This window comes from Leucopleurus acutus, assembly GCF_964270905.1.
Source record: "Leucopleurus acutus genome assembly, chromosome: 3".
Lineage (NCBI taxonomy): Eukaryota > Metazoa > Chordata > Mammalia > Artiodactyla > Delphinidae > Leucopleurus > Leucopleurus acutus.
In genome coordinates, this window is record NC_139145.1 from 51,663,038 (window position 1) to 51,685,044 (window position 22,007).

At 39.1% G+C, this 22,007-nt stretch overlaps 2 protein-coding genes across 2 annotated transcripts in view; one reads left to right on the top strand and one right to left on the bottom strand.

The window, feature by feature from the left end:
* LOC309958893 (uncharacterized protein) overlaps positions 1 to 22,007 on the top strand; it is an 86,509-nt gene that overhangs the window by 40,124 nt on the left and 24,378 nt on the right. The gene's annotated exons all lie outside the window — the stretch shown is intronic.
* On the bottom strand, positions 8,751 to 17,016 carry SPINK13 (serine peptidase inhibitor Kazal type 13; the record flags this gene model as incomplete). The annotated part of the gene is made up of 4 exons (XM_082835020.1): positions 8,751 to 8,799; positions 14,056 to 14,183; positions 14,838 to 14,875; positions 16,947 to 17,016. The coding sequence occupies 4 exons, from the start codon at positions 17,014 to 17,016 to the stop codon at positions 8,751 to 8,753; spliced, it is 285 nt and encodes a 94-aa protein (XP_082691146.1).

A 22,007-nucleotide genomic window follows, 5' to 3' on the forward strand; every position in this document is an offset into this window, starting at 1 on the left:
GGGGAATGTTGTTACTTAGATTTCCAAACCTCATATAGTAGAAGAGATTAAGTATAGGCTGCTTGGCCTATTTACGAAATAAATGAAAATATCAAAATTTCTTTATTTCACCAAAATAGAGGATATTAAACTCAGATCAGACAGGTTACACTTAGGTTTATATTTTGGCTCCTGGGAAAATGTTGTTTTATTTTCGAGGCAATAAACCCATGAAGCAAGCTGGGATATAGTGGAAGGACTAGTGACCTTAGCACTTATGAGGCTTGGAGAAAGGCATTGACATTTTCTAGCTGTGTGATCTTGGGGAAGTCAGTTATGCCATGAGCCTATATCGGTTAGGAAGAGCTGGTTATGTTGTGGTAACATATAATCCCAAGACTTCTGTGACTGAAAACAGTACAAGTTGATTTTTACTCAAGCTATACATGTATGGTGGTCAGCTGATGGTGCCGCATGCCTTCAATGGATTCCAAGTAGACAGGGTAGTCACCATTCGGAATATTGTTCATTGTCAAGGTGAAGTGAAGATGCATTGCTGAGGATTTCCATTTACAGCAATTGAATATTCCATCTCAGAAGTGGCACCAGTGTCACTCTCCTTCACTGTCATGTGGATGTGGCCTGGCCTAACCATAGAGGTTACTGGGTACAGTGCTACCTTGTCTCTCTCTCTTTTTTAAAAAAATTATTTATTTTTGGCTGTGTTGGGTCTTTGTTTGCTGTGCACAGGCTTTCTCTAGTTGCATTGAGCAGGGGCTACTCTTCGTTGTGGTGTGCAGGCTTCTCATTGCGGTGGTTTCTCTTGTTGCGGAGCACAGGCTCTAGGCACATGGGCTTCAGTAGTTGTGGCATGCGGGCTCAGTAGTTGTGGCTCCCGGGCTCTAGAGTGCAGGCTCAGTAGTTGTGGCTCATGGGCTTAGTTGCTCCGCGGCGTGTGGGATCTTCCCAGACCAGGGCTTGAACCTGTGTCCCCTGTGTTGGCAGGCAGATTCTTAACCACTGACCACCAGTCTTGAAAACCGGAATGGGAAGAACTGGAAATAGTTGGCAAATGACACAGAGACCACCCCAGAGCCTTAGTTTCATGCCATGTCAAGTGGGACCTATTGCTAGCCCCAATAGAGTTCACATAATTGGAGTCTTTTACATGAAAGTCTGTTTTCAAGTGCAGTGCATGTAATTGTTGCTGTGATTGTTATTATTATTATTGACAGGCCAAGAGTCTCCACTGTGAGTTGCTGACATTAGATTTTAAACTGTATTTTCCAAGCACAGTTATCCAAATGTCTGTTATTTATCTTTTGATCTTGAGGACATATGTATGAAAACCTGGGGGAAGGCAGTAGAGTCTGCTTCACCAGTGCTTTGCTTGGCAGGCTTATTGTAGTACATTCTGAAGCATAACACATACAAAAGATAATAAATGACATTGCATGCCTCCCTAAAATTTACACTCTTACATCTGTTTGGGGAGCAGTATAATCTCTTAGTTAAGAATATGTGCATTGGGACTTCCCTGACGGTTTAGGTGGTTTAGTCTTAGTGGTTAAGACTCCATGCTTCCAATGTAGGGAGCATGGGTTCGATCCCCAGTCAGGGAACTAAGATCCCATACGCCACATGGTGCAGCCTTAAAAAAAAAAGTGTACATTGAGTCCCATGGATCTTATTTGCAATCTTGTTTCTAATAAATGTTGGCTGTGTGGCTTTGAGTGCATAGGTTAAGTTCTGATATTTTAGTTTCCTCATCTGTAACATAGAAATAATACCTCACAGAGTGGTTTTGAGTGTGAAATACAATTTTATATATATATATATAAAATGTGTCTATAAATAGGTAAAATCTCTGGTGTGTGTGTGTTTGTATATCAGATGCTAAGATCATAATTAGAGCTTGATATAGGGTAACTAATGATATGGAATGTTATATTCATGACAACTGATTGAGGGAGTAATTTTTATTATCCAGTTTTATCAGTGAGTAAGTTGAGGCTCAGAGGATTTAAGTAATCTTCCCAAGATCATGATACCAATTAATGTAGGAAACTGTTAGGTTCAGTCACGGAAAAAATGGGAAGTGAATGTTCTAATAAAGAGAGTGAATTATAAGCTTTATTGTTTACTGTGAAAGTTTGAAGAGAATGAATACTGAGAAAAAGCCATTATATTTCAAGAAGAGGTGTTTTGTTGCAGTTTAAAATGCAATTTTAGCTAAAAGGATTGGGAATGGAATCAAAGGGTGATCAGGATGAAGTGGAAAGATAGGGTTATTCTTTTTTAGATGGTTGATAGTCAGAGGAGAAGAATGGAAAAAACAAAGGCTTCAGCAAGATCTAGGATGGACTGAGCATGTCTTAAAGACAAAGGGAAGAAGAAGAAATTTAAGGTAACATGATGGAGGGTGTCTAATTAGAGGAGTATAGAAAAGTAAGAAATAAGATTAAGAGCACAAGTGTAACACCATTCCCTATGACATGGAAAACAGAGAAGAGCGGATGAGTATAGAGACATATTGTGAAAGGAAGAGAAAGAAAGGTGAAGGGGTACCCATTGTAAGCTTGGCTCTGACTGTTAAGTTCTGGGGTTGCCTTTTGCAGTGGAAGAATCAGGTTGGTCTGGAAGCTGGAGTAGAATGAAGAAGGCTTGGCACAGACGTGGATGGGAGCAAGTCAGATAGTCAACAAAGGATATAAAATTAGTGGCCACTAGACAAAATTAATACTAGTTTTTAGCAGACCCAGTCAATACCATGCTTAACATTCCTTCCAAAATATGTTATGACACTGAATCACTGTGGGTTTTGCCCTGTTACTTAGCTGAGGCAACAGGGACTTAGAGAAATGGCTAGTTTATGGTTAAGGTTAAGAGCCCATACTTTTTACTCACTCTGGTGTATTGCCTTTAAATCGAAATCTTAGAGGTAGACCTGAAGACATATTGGAAATTGGAGTAATAGGAGTAAAACCAGCCACATCAGAGCAGTCAGGAAGGAGAGCTGATGTTTCAAGTGAGCAAGCAGACAGGGCTGAGCACCAGGTCAGGGTGCATGGCTTTTTCATGTGTGAGAATCATCTGGAAAGAAGGAGGATCCCAGTGGGAGAGGGGATGATTGAGAATCAGGAGACAAGGCCTCATCCCCTGTCCTCCACCTTCATCTAAGGTGCAGTGCTGTGACAGCCCTTTTGCCATCTGGTGCTTTCTGCTTCCCCCACAGCTAGAGAGATTAACTAGACTGGTGCTTCAAGTTTTCAAGTTAAAAACCCCTCCTAGGAACCCTAATATGTACAAGTAATAAATAAGGCTGAGGATGGGGGCTGGCTGGGGAGAAGTTGGAACTCTACTACTTAATTCTGTTTTTCTCTCCTAATTTCTGTACCAGTTCACCCCCAACCCCAGGCTCCTTCCTTCTTGGCATCCAACACCTTCAAGGCCTTCTTGTGGCAGTTTAAAATCAGTGGCCTAGATTTGACTGAACTAGCTCTAGCCTTTTGTCTGTCCTCTTCTCCCTTCCCTATGTGGCCCCTTCACTCTCCAGCTCTTTTTTTTTTTTTTTTTTTTTGCCACACTGCACAGCATGTGGGATCCTTATTCCCTGACCAGGGATTGAACCCACGCCCCCTGTGTTGGAATCGCAGAGTCCTAACCACTGGACCCCCAGGGCAGTCTACTCCAACTCTTTTCCTCTCCCCTCCTCTTCCCTTCCTCCCCTTGCCCTCCCCTCCCCCCTTCCCCCCTCCCCTCCCCTCCACTGTGATCACGCCTCTGTGCACTGAGTCACAGTGACCCAGAGATCTGAATATTTGCATTTTGATCTTTGCATTTTGATTTGTGTCTGACAGGACCTTGTTCCCTGCCTCTTGTGGGAACAGGGAGTTAGCACATCTAGGGATCCTATGCTTTGGTTCTATTCAATTTTCTTTGAATCACTGAGGCTTAGTAGTTTCAATCATGGGACAAGATGTTGTGAATTAACAGTAAAGACTATTTCCTGTTGGTTCATGTTGCTTCTAGGTGACCTGACACTATCTGGATCTAGATTACATACACACACACACACACCTCCCAGCTCCTGTTAGTAAAATCCTGTCTACTGTGCTCAGTGCTGAAGGGAACACCTGTAACCCTAGAGTTAGCCAACATTAGAGGATTTATTAGCCTGCAAGGGCTGCCATAACAAAATACCAAAGACTGGGTGATTTAAACAACAGAATTTATTTTCTCACAGTTCTGGAGACTAGAACTTCAAGATCAAGGAGCCAGGATGGCTGGTTTTACCTGAGGCCTCTCTCTTTGGCTTGAAGACGGCCGCCTTTGCACTGTGTCCTCACAGGGCCTTTGCTCTGAGTGTATGAGGCCTGGTAACTCTTCCTCTTCTAATAAAGACATAAACCCTATTAGATTAGGGCCCCATCTTTATGACATCAGTCAACCTTAATTACTTCTTTGAAACCACTTTTCCAAATACAGTTACATTAGGGGTTAGGACTTCATCACGTGGATTTTGGAAAGGACACAAATCAGTCCATAACATTCTTCCCTCTGCACTCCCACCCTCTACCAATTCATGTCCTTCTTCCATGCAGAGAACCCTAGACCTTTGATCTTCCAGACACTGGTGTCCCTTGAAATGTTAACTAGTATTTCTTGAAAAAGGGACTCTTTGGTCAATTAGACTTGGGAAACCCTAGACACTCTATTTCTTTTTGGGAGATTCATAATGCACTTTATTTTATTAAAGGTTCTATTAAATTTTCTACAATACAGAAATTTTTTTTCACTTTAAACTTAATTTTCAGCAAACTTAATTTGCCACAGTTTACCCATTACATAACATCTAAAGAGATGTTGGTGTTTTCCTTGGACATTAACAAATAAGGAGTTACTCCAGTTTCCCATAAAGTCATGATGTTCTATATAAAGACTAGTTACCAAGGAAGATCATTGAATTTTTGGTCTGTTTGGACTGCTCAGAAGTTCTTTATCATATTGAACAGAACTGCATCTCTATCTGGTTTCCATATATTATGGTTCTCTACAGTGGAGCCCAATAGAATGTGTCTGCTCTCTCCAAGTATGCAAAGGCAGCTGTAGAGTGCCTAGTCAAGGTCTCTTTTTTCTCCAGATGATATAGATCAGCTTCTTTACTATTTTTTTATAGTATATAATCCTGTATGTCCTCCCTACCCTGACATATCAATGCAAAGTTACTTAATAATAGTACAACACAGGTAATAACCTCACCATTTCCCTTCTCTGTTCCAGGCAGTGTTATCCACACTGGAGATACAGAGATAAATAAGACATGTGAGGACTTTATTTCTTGGACCTTACTTTCTTGTAGAGAAAATGTTTTAAAAAATAATATGATTTTGGATTTTGTTGTTGTTGTTGTTGCATTACGTGGGCCTCTCACTGTTGTGGCCTCTCCCGTTGCGGAGCACAGGCTCCGGACGTGCAGGCTCAGTGGCCATGGCTCACGGGCCCAGCCACTCCGCGGCATGTGGGATCTTCCCGGACCGGGGCACGAACCCGTGTCCCCTGCATCTGCAGGTGGACTCTCAACCACTGCACCACCAGGGAAGCCCTGTATTGTTTTTTAACATCTTTATTGGAGTATAATTGCTTTACAATGGTGTGTTAGTTTCTGCTTTATAACAAAGTAAATCAGCTACACATATATCCCCATATCTCCTCCCTCTTGTGTCTCCTCCCACCCTCCCTATCCCACCCCTCTAGGTGGTCACAAAGCACCAGGCTTATCTCCCTGTCCAAGAACAGTTTTTATCACATAAGAAAGTTAAGGTATAGAGGAGAGAGGCTAACTAACTTGCTGAAGTTCACTTAAGTAACATGAGATCAAGCTGAGGTTTGAATTCAGGTAGTTTGGTTTCAGAGCTTGTATTCTTAGCCATTTACCACTAACGACTAATGATGCTGAGGTGAGCCTTGTTCAGACTCATTAACACTTAGCCAGGCAATGTCTTGGGAGCATATGTGTCTCCCAGGAAAAACACAAAACCATTGGGAAAAAAAAAACAAAAAAAACCCACTTCTCTTTCCCAAAGTCTCCTCTAAGGAGTATACATCAATGCCTCTCAACCTGAGATGCATTAAAATTCCACTGGGGATCTTGATAAATTGTAGAATTTGACCCAGCACGTCTGCAGTGAAATCTGCAATTCTGCATTTTTAACAAGCTCCCAGTGCTGTTCCTGACCATGCTCTGAGGAGAAAGGGTCTGGAAAGTCAGGAGGCAGATGAAGAAGTGAGAAATCCGCCATAGTGTTTACAGATAAATTACGTTCAGGAGTTGCATCTAGAGGAGCAGGCTGTAGCTCAAAGTATTAAAGGAATACCCTTTTAACGGCTTCTCATCTCATTTAGAATAAGACCTAGACTTCTATCCGTGGCTTTAAGGCCTACGTACATGACGTCGTTGTATCTCCCAGGTCTCTCTGATCTCAACATCTGGTCTTGACTTCTCCTAGCCCCTCTAGCAATCTCTCTGCTTATAGCAGGCAGTATCCACTCCTGACCTTGCTACTCGTGGGTTTTGTTTATTTGTTTGTTATCGTTTTTCCCCCAGCACTATGCTCTTACCAAGGTCATCTGAATGTGAACTCCTTGAGAATACAGGCCTTATCTGCCCAGTGCCTAGAACAGTGTCTGACACAGCATAGGCACCCAATAAATGTTCATTAAACAAACCAATAGGTTTTATTTGCCTGTGCTCTATAAAAAATTTCTTACTGTTTTGTACAGAATAAATAGATCTGGAGATCAGAAAACAGAAATGGCGATCAAGCCTAAAAAGTTGATGCTAAGTGAGTATTAACTAATTTACTTTAAATATCTGAAAAGTAAGCAGGAAACTTGGCTCCCATTTGAGGAATGATTTTATAATTTTGAAAACAAAATTTTATTTTGATACATTATTTGTCCATTAGTGCATCTAGGCTCTCTTTTTCTAGTCCCTTTTGGGTTTGTAAACAACATAAGGTTGTGGTTAGGAGCAAGATAATTGAGTTTAAATTTCAGTCCTTTATAAACTACAAGATTGCATAGTTTACCTTGTCTAAGTTTAGTTTCCTCATCTGTAAAATGGGGGTGACAATGGTAGCAGGCTTATAAGACTGTAGAGAGGATTAATTGACATAAAGCAAATAAAACACAGCACTTGGCATGGTGCATGTGCTCAGTGAACATGGGCTAATTATTGTCAGAACTCTACCTCTTCTTTTAAGGCTGGGCCAAGATGTCAAACTGCCCTTCCTTTACTGGAATGCCTGTGTTCTCATCTAAAACTTCAGATGGTTATTTCCATTCTCAGCTTACACTTCATATGAGCTTAGTTACCGTGTGTGTGTTCCTATCTGTCTCCCAGTCAGCCCAGCATTTTCACACAACAGAGAAGATGCTTGTTAAGTCAGGGATTTCTAACTATGCCTGTTTATTTTCCTACTAAAGTAGAATAATTGTGGGCTCTCTTTTTTTTTGAGGAGGGGAAAATAAAAGATAGAATTTTCCTGGTTCTCTCTTTTTTATTCTGTGGTAGGACAAGTTATACCTCCCACCCCTTTTTGAGGAGAAGATTCTGCTTTTGTTATTTTTGGTGAGGCAGAGATGGAAAGGTGAAATAATGAAATAGTGTTCAACTATACAAGATGATAATTAACAAGAGAAGATCTGTATTTTAAGAGACTCTTCATTTTAAGGGACCTGAGAGACCTGAAACTTTATCACCCCAGCTCCAAAGAGAGCCACCCAGCTGGATCCTACTGGCCTGGAGTGCTGGGGGCAGGAGGGACAAAGACATAAGAGGACGAGGGTCTCCCCTGCTAGCAGAGGTGGGCTGTGTATATGCTGGAAAGGTGATGGAGAAAGTAGACTTGTGCGTACCTTTCTGGACCTGTCTGGTTCAACTCGTCGGATTAAGTTAGAAGATTGAGGCTGGCATCTAGTGGCAACAACAGGTACTAACACAGAGCACACATGGCAAAGGAGAGAGCTCTTTTCATTTCCCCAGCCTCAAGTAAAATAATGACTTCATCTCCCTGTATTAGTCAAGATCTTTCAGCTACAAGTGACAGATTATAGACCAGATCAAGCAAAAAAAGAAAAGGGAATTTATTGAACGATGTAATGTGAACAATGGGATGGAGTGAGGATTAGGTATACTGCAATTGGGGGGTCAGACGATGAGCACTCTCTCCCTTTCTCTCAAAAACATGCTTGTTCCCCAAAGCTCTTGGCTCTTCTCTCCTTCTGTTAGCATGTGGACCTTTTTCTCTTCTACTGAAAGTGGGTTTCATTTATGAATATGAGGTAGAAATTCTCAAACAACTGAGTGCATGTGTGGAGGGGATATTTTCTCTTTTGTTCATGTCTTTAAGTGAGATTAGTGGGGCAGCGTCTGACCTTGCAGATAAGCCTGCAATCTGGAATAAACTGAATTCAGGGGAGTGTTCATAAGCACGTTTGATAACAGGCCTCAGACCCAAGCAAACTGAAAGCTGACTTGAAACAATCAGTACCCAGAGATGAATATCTACCACCTTTTTCAGTATGGTGTTTATTTCTAATAAATGTGATACTCAGTTCTCCATTAGTTTTCTTTTGTTTCCAATGTTGTTCCAAATTTGGGTGCAGCATGGGGTTGTGTTATTTATTATACACCCTCAAATTCCAAAAGAAATAATTTTCAGAATTTAGTGAAAAGAATAAGCAAGTATATAGTACTCTGTTATCCATTAATCACATTTTCTGTATTTATCAAATTCAGTATAAGGACCAAATTCCCTAAAGAAAAGAGAAGAAAAAAGAGATTAGTATCATAAGGAAAGGGGGCCTTGCTTCACATCCTTTCTCTTCCAAATGAAGTCCTGAGAAAGGGAGCTGCTTCTACAATTCCCTTTACCTCCGTCTCTTTTCATGGCCACCACAGTTGGCACATTCCCCCCCATGTCTTGATTATTCAAAAATTGCTCTGTGAAGTTTTTCAGTAGAGAGTCTTTCATTCCCCAACCCATTCCCATGTTAATACCTTTTCATTCAGTGTAGCAATGTCAAATTTTTCTACCAAGAAGTAAAAGATAACCACAGCAATAATGCTATGCATAATAATTCACACTCTACTCAAATTTTCACTAGGTTTACACTGCCCATAGACTACAGTCTGTTCCCCTTACTTTAGGATTTATGTTTCCCAGAAGACTAGCCTCTGCCTAACTTTCCACCCTTATTTATTACTGTCCTTTAAATACCTGACATTCCTTTCAACACAATTTTTATCTTCCTTATTTCCCTAAAGACATTGCAGTTTCTCAGTTCCATGTTTTTTCCCAAGCAGTGAGCCCTGTGTAAATTGCCCATTCTATTTTCTTTTGCACTTTTTCTTTTTTTAAACCTCTCAACATAGTATTAGCTTTTTATTTATTTATTTATCTGGTTGCTCCGGGTCTTCATTGCAGCAGGCGGGCTCCTTAATTGTAGCTCGTTGTCTCCGTAGTTGTGGCTTGTGGGCTCCTTAGTTGTGGCACACAGGCTCCTTAGTTGTGGCATGCGACCTCTTATTAGTTGCAACATGCATGTAAGATCTAGTTCCTTGACCAGGGATCTAACCTGCGCCCTGTGCATTGAGAGCACAGAGTCTTAACCACTGCGCCACCAGTCCCTGCACTTTTTCTTTAAGAATACTTTAACTGCCTCATGACAAAGGAGGCAAGAATATACAACAGCGAAAAGACATTCTCTTCAATAAGTGGTGCTGGGAAAACTGGACAGCTACATGTAAAAGAATGAAATTAGAACATTCTCTAACACCATATATAAAAATAAACTCAGAATGGATCAAAGACCTAATTATAAGGCCAGACACTATAAAACTCTTAGAGGAAAACATAGGCAGAACACTCTTTGACATACATGGCACCAATATCTTTTTTGATCCACCTCCTAGAGTAATGAAAATATAAACCAAAATAAACAAATGGGTCCTAGTTGAACTTAAAAGCTTCTGCACAGTAAAGGAAAGCTTAAACAAAATGAAAAGACAACCTAAGGACTGGGAGAAAATATTTGCAAACGATGAGACCAACAAGGATTAATTTCCAAAATATGCAAACAGCTCATCAGCTTAATATCAAAAAAAAAAAAGACAACCCAATCAGGAAATGGGCAGAAGACCTAAATAGACATTTCTCCAAAGAAGACATACAGATGGCCAACAGGCACATGAAAAGATGTTCCACATCACTAATTGTTAGAGAAATGCAAATCAAAACTACAATGAGGTTATACAATGAGGTATCACCTCACACCAGTTAGCATGGCCATCATTAAAAACTCTATAAATAATAAATGCTGGAGAGAGTGTGGAGCAAAGGGAACCCTTCTACACCATTGGTGGGAATGTAAATTGGTGCAGCCACAATGGAGAACAGTATGGAGGTTCCTTAAAAAACTAAAAACAGAGTTACCATATGATCCTGCAATCCCACTTCTGGGCACATATCTGGCTAAAACTCTAATTTGAAAAGATACATGCACCCCAATGTTAATAGCAGTATTAGCCAAGACATGGAAGCAAACTAAATGTCCATCAACAGATGAATGGATAAAGAAGATATGGGGTGTGTGTGTGTGTGTGTGTGTGTGTGCAATGGAATATTACTCAGCTGTAAAAAAAGAATGAATTAATGCCATTTGCAACAATATGCATGGACCTAGAGATTATCATATTAAGTGAGGTAAGTCAGAAAAAGAAAAAGACAAATGTCATATGATATCATGTATATGTGGAACCTTAAAAAAGGATACAAATGAACTTATTTACAAAACAGAAATAGACTCATAGACATAGAAAACAAACATAGGGTTATCAAAGGCAATAGCAGGTTGGGGGGATAAATTAGGAGTTTGGGATTAACATATACATACTACTGTATATAAAATAGATAAACAACAAGGACCTACTGTATAGCACAGGGAACTATACTCAGTATCTTGTAATGACCTATAATGGAAAAGAATCTGAAAAATAATATATATATTGCCTGTACTCCATTTGGATGGGGAACTGCTACTAGATAACTGTTGCTTATTTCTTGAATGTGAAATCCTAGCTTACTATTAATGTTTGATTTTTTAAAAATAAATTGGAAACCTGTATTTTTAGGTAAAATCTGATTTTTGAAATACTGTCAACCATAAAAACTTACTGAAATACTATTCTGGTTAAACAGAACCAATACTGTTTTCTGTTATCATGAATTTTCTTATGTAATACATTCTTTTTGCCACATAAGACCACAAACTTATGAAGAGTCTGGGATCTGTTTCATACAACTCTATTTTCTTTTTCTTTTAATTTTTTTTCTTTTTATTTTTTTGTGGTACGCGGGCCGCTCACTGTTGTGGCCTCTCCCGTTGCGGGGCACAGGCTCTGGACACGCAGGCTCAGCGGCCATGGCTCACGGGCCCAGCCGCTCCGCGGCAATGTGGGATCTTCCCGGACCGGGGCACGAACCCGTGTCCCCTGCATCGGCAGGCGGACTCTCAACCACTGCGCCACCAGGGAAGCCCGACAACTCTATTTTCTTGGTAGTTATTATGAGGGCCCTACACTGAGTAGGCTCGGGGGATTCCTTTAAGGATAATGACTGATTTTTTTTTTTTTTCCAATTCTGAGCAAGACGCACACTTAAGTTTTCTGTTTTTCAAGGGATTTACATTGTTCATAAATGGCGGATATCTCTCAGGATTGTGAGTCCAGTTTCTCAGAATTTTTCTTCAAAACACTAGCTAAGAGCAGAGACAGAAGAATTACTCTTCTGCCTCCATTACTCAAAAGAGCATAATGACTATTCTTGTTGCCCCGCGATCCAGAAATGGCATGAAGGCCACGTTTATACATGCAAGTCACAGTGAGAATTAAAACAAATATACAGGCAACTGTACCATCCCTGCCATTGGCATCAGTGTTCTCTGTGTTCCAGAAATAGATATGTTTGATAAGAACTATGTTCATAATGGCTCCAATGAGAGAACCATTTTTTTCTTTTTTAATCAGCAGAGGCTCCTTATTTATACTTTGATTGAGAAAAAACAGTGTTCATAGTATATCTGGCAGACTTACAAGATAGAAAAGAGGGAAAGGAAGAAAGAAAGAAAGGAGAGAAGGAGAGAATGAGAGTGAGAGGGTGAGAGAGTGCCAGAACAGGTCAGAGGCATGCTGATAGAGCTTTTGAGACTTTCTCAAGTCTCCTAGATGAGGCTGAAAAAAATCTCAGAACCATCTTTGAGAAGCCATTTGGTTGTAGCAGAGTGGAAAATCAAGTCCCCAATATAATTCTGCATCAACCTATGCTGATTTTCAGAAGCCCAGGCCATTGTGGGTGGGTCCTTCTTATGCTGCTCATTTTAATGTTGTGCATCCAAATACCAGACAGTGTGAAAAAGGCTTATGTGGAAGAGCTAAGAAGACACTTCCCAAAGTCTTTTGCCTAATTAGCCCTGCCTGAGAAAGTGACAACCACCACATTTGGAAGGAATGATTATGTAATTTAATCATTCTACATAGTCTGCTAATATTCATGAATTCTCATTCATCTTTCTTTGAAGTCAATGGGAGATACTTGGTTAATTCACATTTTTCAGTTCCCATTCTTTTCCTTTAAAGTCATCCTCTGAGTCTAGTACTTGCTCTGAAGATGAGCAAGTATTACCTTTATTGGACTAGTTTCTACACCTCGTTTCCTTCAGTGCTCAGAAATAATTGCAGTGGCATGCTAATGTGATGCCAGAAGTCCGTGAAGATTCTTCTCAAAGGAAGATATGCATTAAAGAGTTAGCTCAGCAGACTTGAGATGCTCAAATCAGCTCATAGGAAGTAATCTCTACACCCTTGGGATATTCTGGCTGATAAGAGTAACTTTGTAACCTAGGGCCATAGGTCATGCCAGATAATTTACCCTGAGGTGAATGCCTGTTTTTGTTCACCTGTGGTGCAGAGCCACTCTGTATCAGTTTAACTCCTAGGGGGAGGGGGCTGGAGACTAAGTAGTTGTCAATCATGTAGGTGCTGCATGTCCCCAGTAAAAACCCTGGACACCAAAGCTTTGGTGGGGCTTCCCAGATTGTCAATACTTTATGTAAGTTATGACACATGATAGCTGGGAGAATTTAAGCACTGCCTGTGTGACTCCCCTGGGAGAGGACGACTGGAAGCTTGTACCTGATCTCCTAGACTCCACCCTATGAGTTTTCTGCCTTTGCTGATTTTATTCTGTATCCTTTCATTGTAATAAACTGTTAGCATGCATATAACAGCTTTTCTGAGTTCTATCAGTCCTACTAGGGAATCATCAAACCTGAGGGTACTCCTGGAGACTCCCAGCAGAGAGGATCTCATAGGTCATGGAAGAGTTACTGACAAGACACGATAAGGCTGATTTGTAAAAACAATTTCAAATAGAGCTAAAATATATCACAAGGAGTATTATTAACTTTTTAATCTAAATTTCCCATTGAATTTATTTGAAAGGCAAAAAAACTTGACAGTTTTTTTCCATGTAAGACCACATAATCACTTTGTTACTTACGTGTATATCTACACCTGTATTTATGTCTGTGTCTGTATGTCTGTGTCAGTATCTATATTTACTTCTTCCAGGCAGCAATATGGGTGCTACTCATAGGGATGTCACTGTGACTTGTTAAAGAAAATTTGATTTTTTTAAGATGGATTTCTATTTATTGCTTGAATATAATCTATAGACTATCTACTAATATGATCTCTGTACAATTCTGCCAAAATATCATGTAAGCTTTTCTTTCTTTTTTTTTTAAATGAGTCAACTTTGAATGTTAACTAAATTTTTTAAAAAGACTTTTCTCTTTACTATGTATGTAGTCTGTCCTCAGTCTTTTGTGAACAATAGAGGCTATTAAAAAAAAAATCCCATGCATCAGCAAATCCAGTTCCTTGCTAAAATTATTGGAAATTTCTGTGAAGAAATGTAGAGAAAAAATAATGGTATTTTATTTTGAACTTACCACTGATCAACACAAAGGAAACACTCATTCTTGTAAGTGTGGCCATTTGTAGCACAAACATATGCTGTCACCTCAGGACAGTTTGCGTCATAAAGAGGATCCAGTGGGTAGTACATTTTACATGGGGGCTACAAACATCATAAAATATCGTATGAATAACAACTGATCGATTTTCCCTCATCTATTCCTGGCCTGTCACTTCTGCCCTACATAGAAATAATATCAAATGTTACTAGTCAATTGATCTTTTTGCAAGATTTCCTCTCCTCTGGGCTTTGGTCAGGCAAGTTTTTTTCTAACTACAGTATCCTCACTCATTCATCATTTGCTAGTCATAAGCAGTATAATAACTCAGCTTAAATCCCAAATGCAAAGTTTTCACTTAAACTTGGAGTCCCAATGCCAGTAACTCATTATAAGAAGTTTGTGAGTAGAGATAGTTATGTGTCTCTGAACTCCTAGAAGATAGGGGCTTAAATGTAGTTTTTAAGAGTGAGGGTTCTGTATTGAGACTGGGATTAAATTCTGTATATACCATTGTTAAACTCTGTGGCCTTGGACAATTGACAGGTATTAATTCATTTAATGTTCAGAGATGCATCTTACTATTACAACGCTTGTGCTACATGGGAGTAAATCTAAGCCTGAAGAGGTTAAGATACATGCCCAAAGTCACATAGAAAACTTCCATTCTACTTAACCACTATGAAGTTTTAGGTCTCTCATGTCAGGAGAGTGATCAGATTAAAATCAGAATTCAGAACTTAGAAATTTAAATTTACCATAGGCCATTTAGAATAGTCATGGGGTTTGAAGATTTCTGCAAATAAAGTACAGACACAATAGGTTAAAAGAAACAGTTCTCCGTGGAGTTTGATTTCACTCACTGAAGTTACTGACTGAACAAAGAAATGTAATGCAATTACTTATTTGCACAAAGTATACAAAATAATTTGTGGCAACAAAATTTGTGGGTGGTATTCCTTTGTTAACTACTTCATCCATTTATTTATTCTCTCCTTTTCACAGTCCTGACTTCATTTATAAATTTGCTGTGTCATTGAGGAAAGAGTTAAAAACCATTTGGGGTTGTATGCTTAACTTGCAAACCGTGTTATTTTCATTAAGTCACTTGACTTTTGTTGGCTTTAGTTTCCTCGTCACGACAATTAGGATAAGTGTATGCATTTTAAAGATGGTTGTAAAAATTAAAAGTAATATAGTAAATAAAGGATTAGGCCAGTTCCTACCAAGATGCTGAACTAAAGAGGATACTAAGAATGATGACAAGAAAGCTTAGGAGTTCCTTGGCTCTGGAGAGACTGAGGGATATGGTGAACTGATTTGTGCGAGGAGTGCTGGTGTTGCTTAGGGATAGAGGATGACCAGCTGGCTATGGGAGAATAAAATAAGAAAAGACCTATTGAAGTTTTGCCCTATCTCTCACTGTTAGGTGATATTTAAAATATCCAAGAAAATTCTAGCTTTCCAAAAGTCAGAATTTACAAAGTTAGAAAAGTTGTACGATTTTAAAATCTTCACATAAAGGAAACAACAAGCCTCCCAACCTCTCCAGGAATAGACTATGCTGTTTACATATGCACTCTTTCAGAGAATAAAAAAGATGGAATGCTCCTCTCTAATTCTAAAAAGCCAGAATATTTTAATAACAAAAGCAGCTGGATATAGTTATGAGAAAAGAAAAATAAAAGCCTTCATCTAGTAAAAATAAAGTAATATATATACACTGCATACCATACATAAGAACAAACTTCAAATGGACCTGGATCTGAACATAAAAAACAAAACAATACAAAGATCAAAATATAACACAACTGAGTTGCTCTTTAATCTTAATATACGAAAGACTTTCTGATAATGACTCATTAATCTCTGGGCAGTAACAGAAAGGACTGATACATTTTATTACATCCAAATAAAAATAACTTTTTCATGACAAAATATAAACATAAACTAAAAAAGATATCTGATAAACTGGAAAAAATATTTGCAACACATATCATAGATAAAGGGCTAATATACCTGATACATAAAGAATACTTTAAAATTGAGGGGAAAAAATCCCAATTGCTGAATGAGTTATATACATGGACCTACAATTCATACACACACACAAAACCCCGAAGATATGGAAATGACCCTTAAATTTGTGAAGGATATTCAAATGCAGTATGATAAGAAAAATGCTAATGAAAACTATGTTGAAATACCATCTATTACTGGTGGGAATGCAAGTTGGCACAACTTTTATGAAGTGAAATTTGTCAACGTTGAACAAAACTACTTTGCATTCACATTCAATCACAATTCAAGGAATCTACCCTGAAGATAAACTCCCAACGATAGAAAAATACATATGCATAAGATTATTTATTGCAGCATGGTTTTTAATTGCAAAATATTGGACACAAACTAATGCCTGTACACCTAAGACTGGTTGAATAAACTTTGGTACATCCATCCAAAAAAGTCTTATGCTGTTGTATAAAAGAATGAGGAAATCCCTGTGAACTGATATGTACTGCTTTTCAGAACATTCTGAATTGGGAAAAGCAGGATGCCAATAGGTACCTAAAATAAGACTGGTTACATAAAAGATGAGGGTGGGACTGCAGTGGAAGGAAAAGGGTATGGAGGCAGTGACATATCTTTGAACCTAAACTTTTGTTCATTTTGGTTTATTTTGTTTCATTTGTCATGTTCAAAATAATTTTAAATTGCTATCCAATAGCAATCCCTTTCCAATAGTGATACCCAATTGATACCCCATTTGTATTATCAAGCCCAAAGGCCTATGTTTCAGCAAAACTTTACCCATCCAGTCACAAATGACTCTTTTTTTCTCCTGCAAGTAAAAGACATATGCTTACCTGAAAAAACAATCTGTGCCAAAGTGGAGGATACCAGGAAAAATACGGTCATGCAGGGAAAGGCAGCCATTTGATCTCATCTAACGTCCTGCTTTGGTGAGGCCTGTGAAAATGCTCAGGTAGTTTATTCGTAATCTCTTGCATAACTGGCTTTCCAAACGTGAGAGAACCCACTACTCTGAATTGGTGCCGTTCCCATGAACTTGGCCATGGTGATTCCAAACTGGCCTGGTCTCTAGGGATTCAGACCTAAGAAGGCTCTTCTGCTCTAAAGAGGGAAAGAAAACCATTAAAATAACTTTTTTTTTTTCCCCTGCCAACAGCCATTGTACAGGCACTGTTTTGGCTTGGAAGAGGAATTAGCCTCAGGGCTCTCACCAGGGCTGACCCCGGCATGTTACGTATAAATAGGTTCATCCTACAATATATCATCTAAACTGAGACACTCATGTTAGTGAATACGGACACTAAGAATTCATAAGAATTCTGAGAAAATAGGTGTGAACTGAGGACTATGCTGCACAATCAGGGATGTGTCACTTTATAATACACATTGTTTGATTTCCTGGGATAGACCAGTTTCTCCCACATTCAAGTCCTCCATTTCCTAAGTAAGTTTCTTCTTCCAGGACAGTTACATGTGCTCAAATACAAAGAATAGATTGAAAATGGAATTGTTGGTCTGGGGTCATAAAAATTATGTATACCTTTCCTGATACACAAATCAGGATAATTGATTTTTATCATTTTTATGATTCATATATAGTACACATGATTTTGATGACACTGGTAAGTTCAAATTCTAGCTTCAACATTTCTTAGAAGTATGAGCCTCAGAAAAAGCATGAACATCACAGGATACTGAGAATATCAACTGATATTAATGTAAGTAGAGTTTAACTGTATTAAATTACCAGTTTCTTTAGCCAAACTCTTCTTTTGTAAGAATGGAACTATTTGGCCTAGAGAGAAGATACATTCCAAGTCATTTACTCAACTTCCCATGCCCTACTCTGCTCATTCTGTCTCTTCTCCAAATTGCAGCTGGTGGACACATAGAGAAATGAGAGAGAACCATATTAGCTGTGCAGAGGAAACAAAAGGAGGGTGCTGGAGGAAAACAAACATACTGGGAAACCTAGTGACAGAGAAGAAAGCCAAAGAGATACCATCACTGACTTAGAATAAGGAGGTGAAGAGATGTTTACCTGAATGAGCTTGCTGCAAAATGTGAGCCCACTGTAGTCACCCTGAGGTCACAGCTAGCCTTGAGCAAAGTTGCTGTTCCATGAGTCTGTGGCCCAGGGGCATGTTGAGCAGAGGAGGCAGGCTCCTTGCTCAGTTGGGTGACCAGTTGATTGGCAAGATATTGCGCTAATAGCTGTTTCCTAGTTTGACCCCTCTCTTAAACCACCTCCTCTGATGTTTCATGCTCCAGCAGGCAGGGACAGACCTGGAGGTTCTGTACTTGTGGTTTCTGATTGTGGATCATGAGAACAAGATGACATTTGCAAAGCAGGTTAATTACCTACCTTATTCCAGATAATCTGGTATACACTCACCAAATTCAAGGCTGATTCATTTTCCCGGTCTCTGCCTCCAGAGGTCATTTAGCCCATCCTGCTTCTCAGAAGGGTTATCTGTTTGATCTTTGTAGGACATGATTTCTGACATCAGCCAGGGAAACTCCAGCACCACGACTAATAATCTTTGCAATACCTAAGTCTTCTGAAGTCTCCATGTGTTTCCCTCCCCTCCACCTTAACGCAGGCAAGCCTGAAATTTTGCCATAATCTGGAAAATTTCTATCTCACACACTTTAAACTCTCCTAGAGTAGTTAGTACTCCTTTTGCTGCTTGTCTTCCCTTCTCAGTCTGAGTCCCATAGACTGACATTTATATTTAGCCCCTTGGCATGAGCATGCTCTCTTGACATCCTGTTCTTGGTTCTTCCCTCTTTCTTCCAAGCCGGGATAAATTCAGCATGCTATTTTCCTGCTCCAGACCTTGGCTGTGGAGCAAGGATGGAACAACTTCCATACAATGGGGTCTACAGTCCTGCTATCATCACTACTGACCTAGGCCCTCTAGACTCCTAAGGAGGTCTCTTATTATTTAATGTCAGGTTGCTACCTATGCCAGCCATCTCCATATAATTTCCATTTTTAATCCAATTTTTTCAACTGTCTGACCACACCTCTGCTACATTACTTTGAGTAGTAAACTTCACCTCTTCTTTATTGTGTAGGGAAACCTCAGGATGAACTAGCTTCACTTTTTTCCCCTTTGCCTTGTAATTCTGGAAATTTTATTATCTATCTTTCTACTTTTATCCTTCTCTCCATATCAACTTACCTAGGGATTTACACATTCATCCATTCCTTTCTTTTTGCCAGTACCTGGCTATGTGGTTTACATTTCTCATCATATTTATTCCTCACAATAATCCCATGAGGTTTATATCACTCTGAAACTTGTGTAAGGGAAAAAGAAAACGAGGCTGAGGGGAGTAAAGTCATTTGCTGAAGCTAACTAGCTACTAACAAAGCTACAAATGGACAGAGATGAGATTCAAACACAGGTACCTTTAACTCCAAAGCCCACGTTCCATTACTTTCTCTAAGTTTTCTTTCATCTTACAGAATGAATGTTCCCTGTAATTTACTATCCATAGTCTTCTTAGACCAGTCTTGTGTGATACCCTATGCCTTTCTTGGCAGCGTCTTTGATTTTGCCCTCTATCTCCTTCTCTCCACAGTCAGTACTCCTAATCTCTCCACGATACTACCCCCTAGATAATGAGATTGCATGCTCTATGAAGGAGAAGACCCTATCTTTACCTAATTTTGACCTTGTAACTGCAATGCATTGCAGGGTTTTGTTTTTGTTTTTTTTTAAATCACTTGATTAGTATTCACTAATACGTACAGGAGGAAGGAACAAAGAAATCCATCCATTTTTTTTAAACTGTGTTCTTGGATATTCTTGAGAGCGTATCATCATGGATATATTTTAGATACACTGTCTAGTCCACTAAGACATAATTCTACTGGAATTTTTATTGGAGTCACATAAATTTGGTAAAAGTAACATCTTTATAATATAGTCTTTTTTTACATTAGTATTTTTTATTACAAAAGGTCAAACATACACAAAAATGTAGAAAATAACATAATGAACTCATATATACCTATCATATAGATTCAGTAATTATCAAGATTGGCACATTTGCTTTACCTATTCAATTTTTTAGAAAAATCCTCAAGCATTATAAAGTGCTTCAGGCATAGTCATTTCATTCCTACAACTTCAGCCGGCACCTCTTATACACAGGAACATTTTCTTCAATAATCCTACTGAGATTCATACACTTAACATTAACAATAATTCTTTTGTATCATCTAAAATGATAAATGTTTATAATCAAATTGCCCTGTTGTCTCAAACATGCTGTTTTTTTAGAGTTTGAGTAAGAATCCAAAGAAGGTCCACTCTTGACACTGGTGGTTATGTCTCTTACAACTCTTAATTCGGAGGAGCCTACTTGTCTTCCTCTTCTTTCTCTGTGTCCTTGACTTGTTTAAATTGGATCAGTTTTTTCATAGAACATACCACGTTCTGCATTTGCCTGTTAGCTTCCTTGTGTTATTATTTAACTGTTCCTCTGTATCAAATACATTTTGGAATTGTCAGTTTTCTATTTATAAATGCCTTCCTTGGACATAGATGAAGAAGCTAGGGGAATTTATTGGGATGAAGATAAGCTTTATTTTTCTCAGAAAGGCAGAACTGAATTTTTTAAAATTTTATTTGATTATAGTTGATTTACAATTTTGTGTTAGTTTCAGGTATACAGCAAAGTCAGTTATACATATACATATATTCATTCTTTTTCAGATTCTTTTCTCACATAGGTTGTCACAGAATATTGAGTAGTGTTCACCATGTTATATAGTAGGTCCCTGTTGGGTATCCATCTTATATATAGTAGTGTGTATATGTTAATCCCAAGATCCTGATTTATCCCTCCCCCTACATTTCCCCTTTGGTAATGATGTTTGTTTTGAAGTCTGTGAGTCTGTTTCTGTTTTGTAAAGAAGTTCATTTGTATCTTTTTTTAAAATTCGATTCCACTTATGAGTGATATTATGTGATATTTGTCTTCGTCTCATTTACTTCACTTAGTATGATAATCTTTAGGTCCATCCCTGTTGCTGCAAATGGCATTATTTCATTCTGTTTGCTGCAAATGGCATTATTTTGTTCTGTTTTATGGCTGAGTAATATTCCATTGTATATATGTACCACATCTTCTTTATCCATTCCTCCATCAATGGACATTTAGGTTGCTTCCATGTCTTGGCTGTTGTAAATTGTGCTGCAGTGAACATTGGGGTGCACGTATCTTTTCGAATAATGGTTTTCGCTAGATATGTGCCCAGGAGTGGGATTGCTGGATCATTTGGTAGTTCTAGTTTTAGTTTTTTAAGGAACCTCTATTTGTTCTCCATAGTGCTTGTACCAGTTTACATTCCCACCAACGGTTAGGAGGGTTCTCTCTTCTCCACACCCTCTCTAGCGTTTATTTTTTATTTATTTATTTATTTTTCCTGTGTTACGCGGGCCTCTCACTGCTGTGGCCTCTCCCGTTGCGGAGCACAGGCTCCGGATGCGCAGGCTCAGCGGCCATGGCTCACGGGCCCAGCCGCTCTGCAGCATGCGGGATCCTGCCGCACCAGGGCACGAACCCGCGTCCCCTGCATCGGCAGGCAGACTCTCAACCACTGCGCCACCAGGGAAGCCCTCTAGCTTTATTTTTTGTAGACCTTTTCATGATGGACATTCTGAATGGTGTGAGGTGTTACCTCATTGTAGATTTGATTTGCATTTCTCTGATAATTAGTGATGTTGAGCATCTTTTCATGTGCTTTTTGGCCATTTGTATGTCTTCCTTGGAGAAATGTCTGCTTAGATATGCCCATTTTTTTATTGTTTCTTTGTGGGGGTATTGACCTTCATTTGCAAATATTTTCTCCTATTCGGTGGGTTGTCTTTTCATTT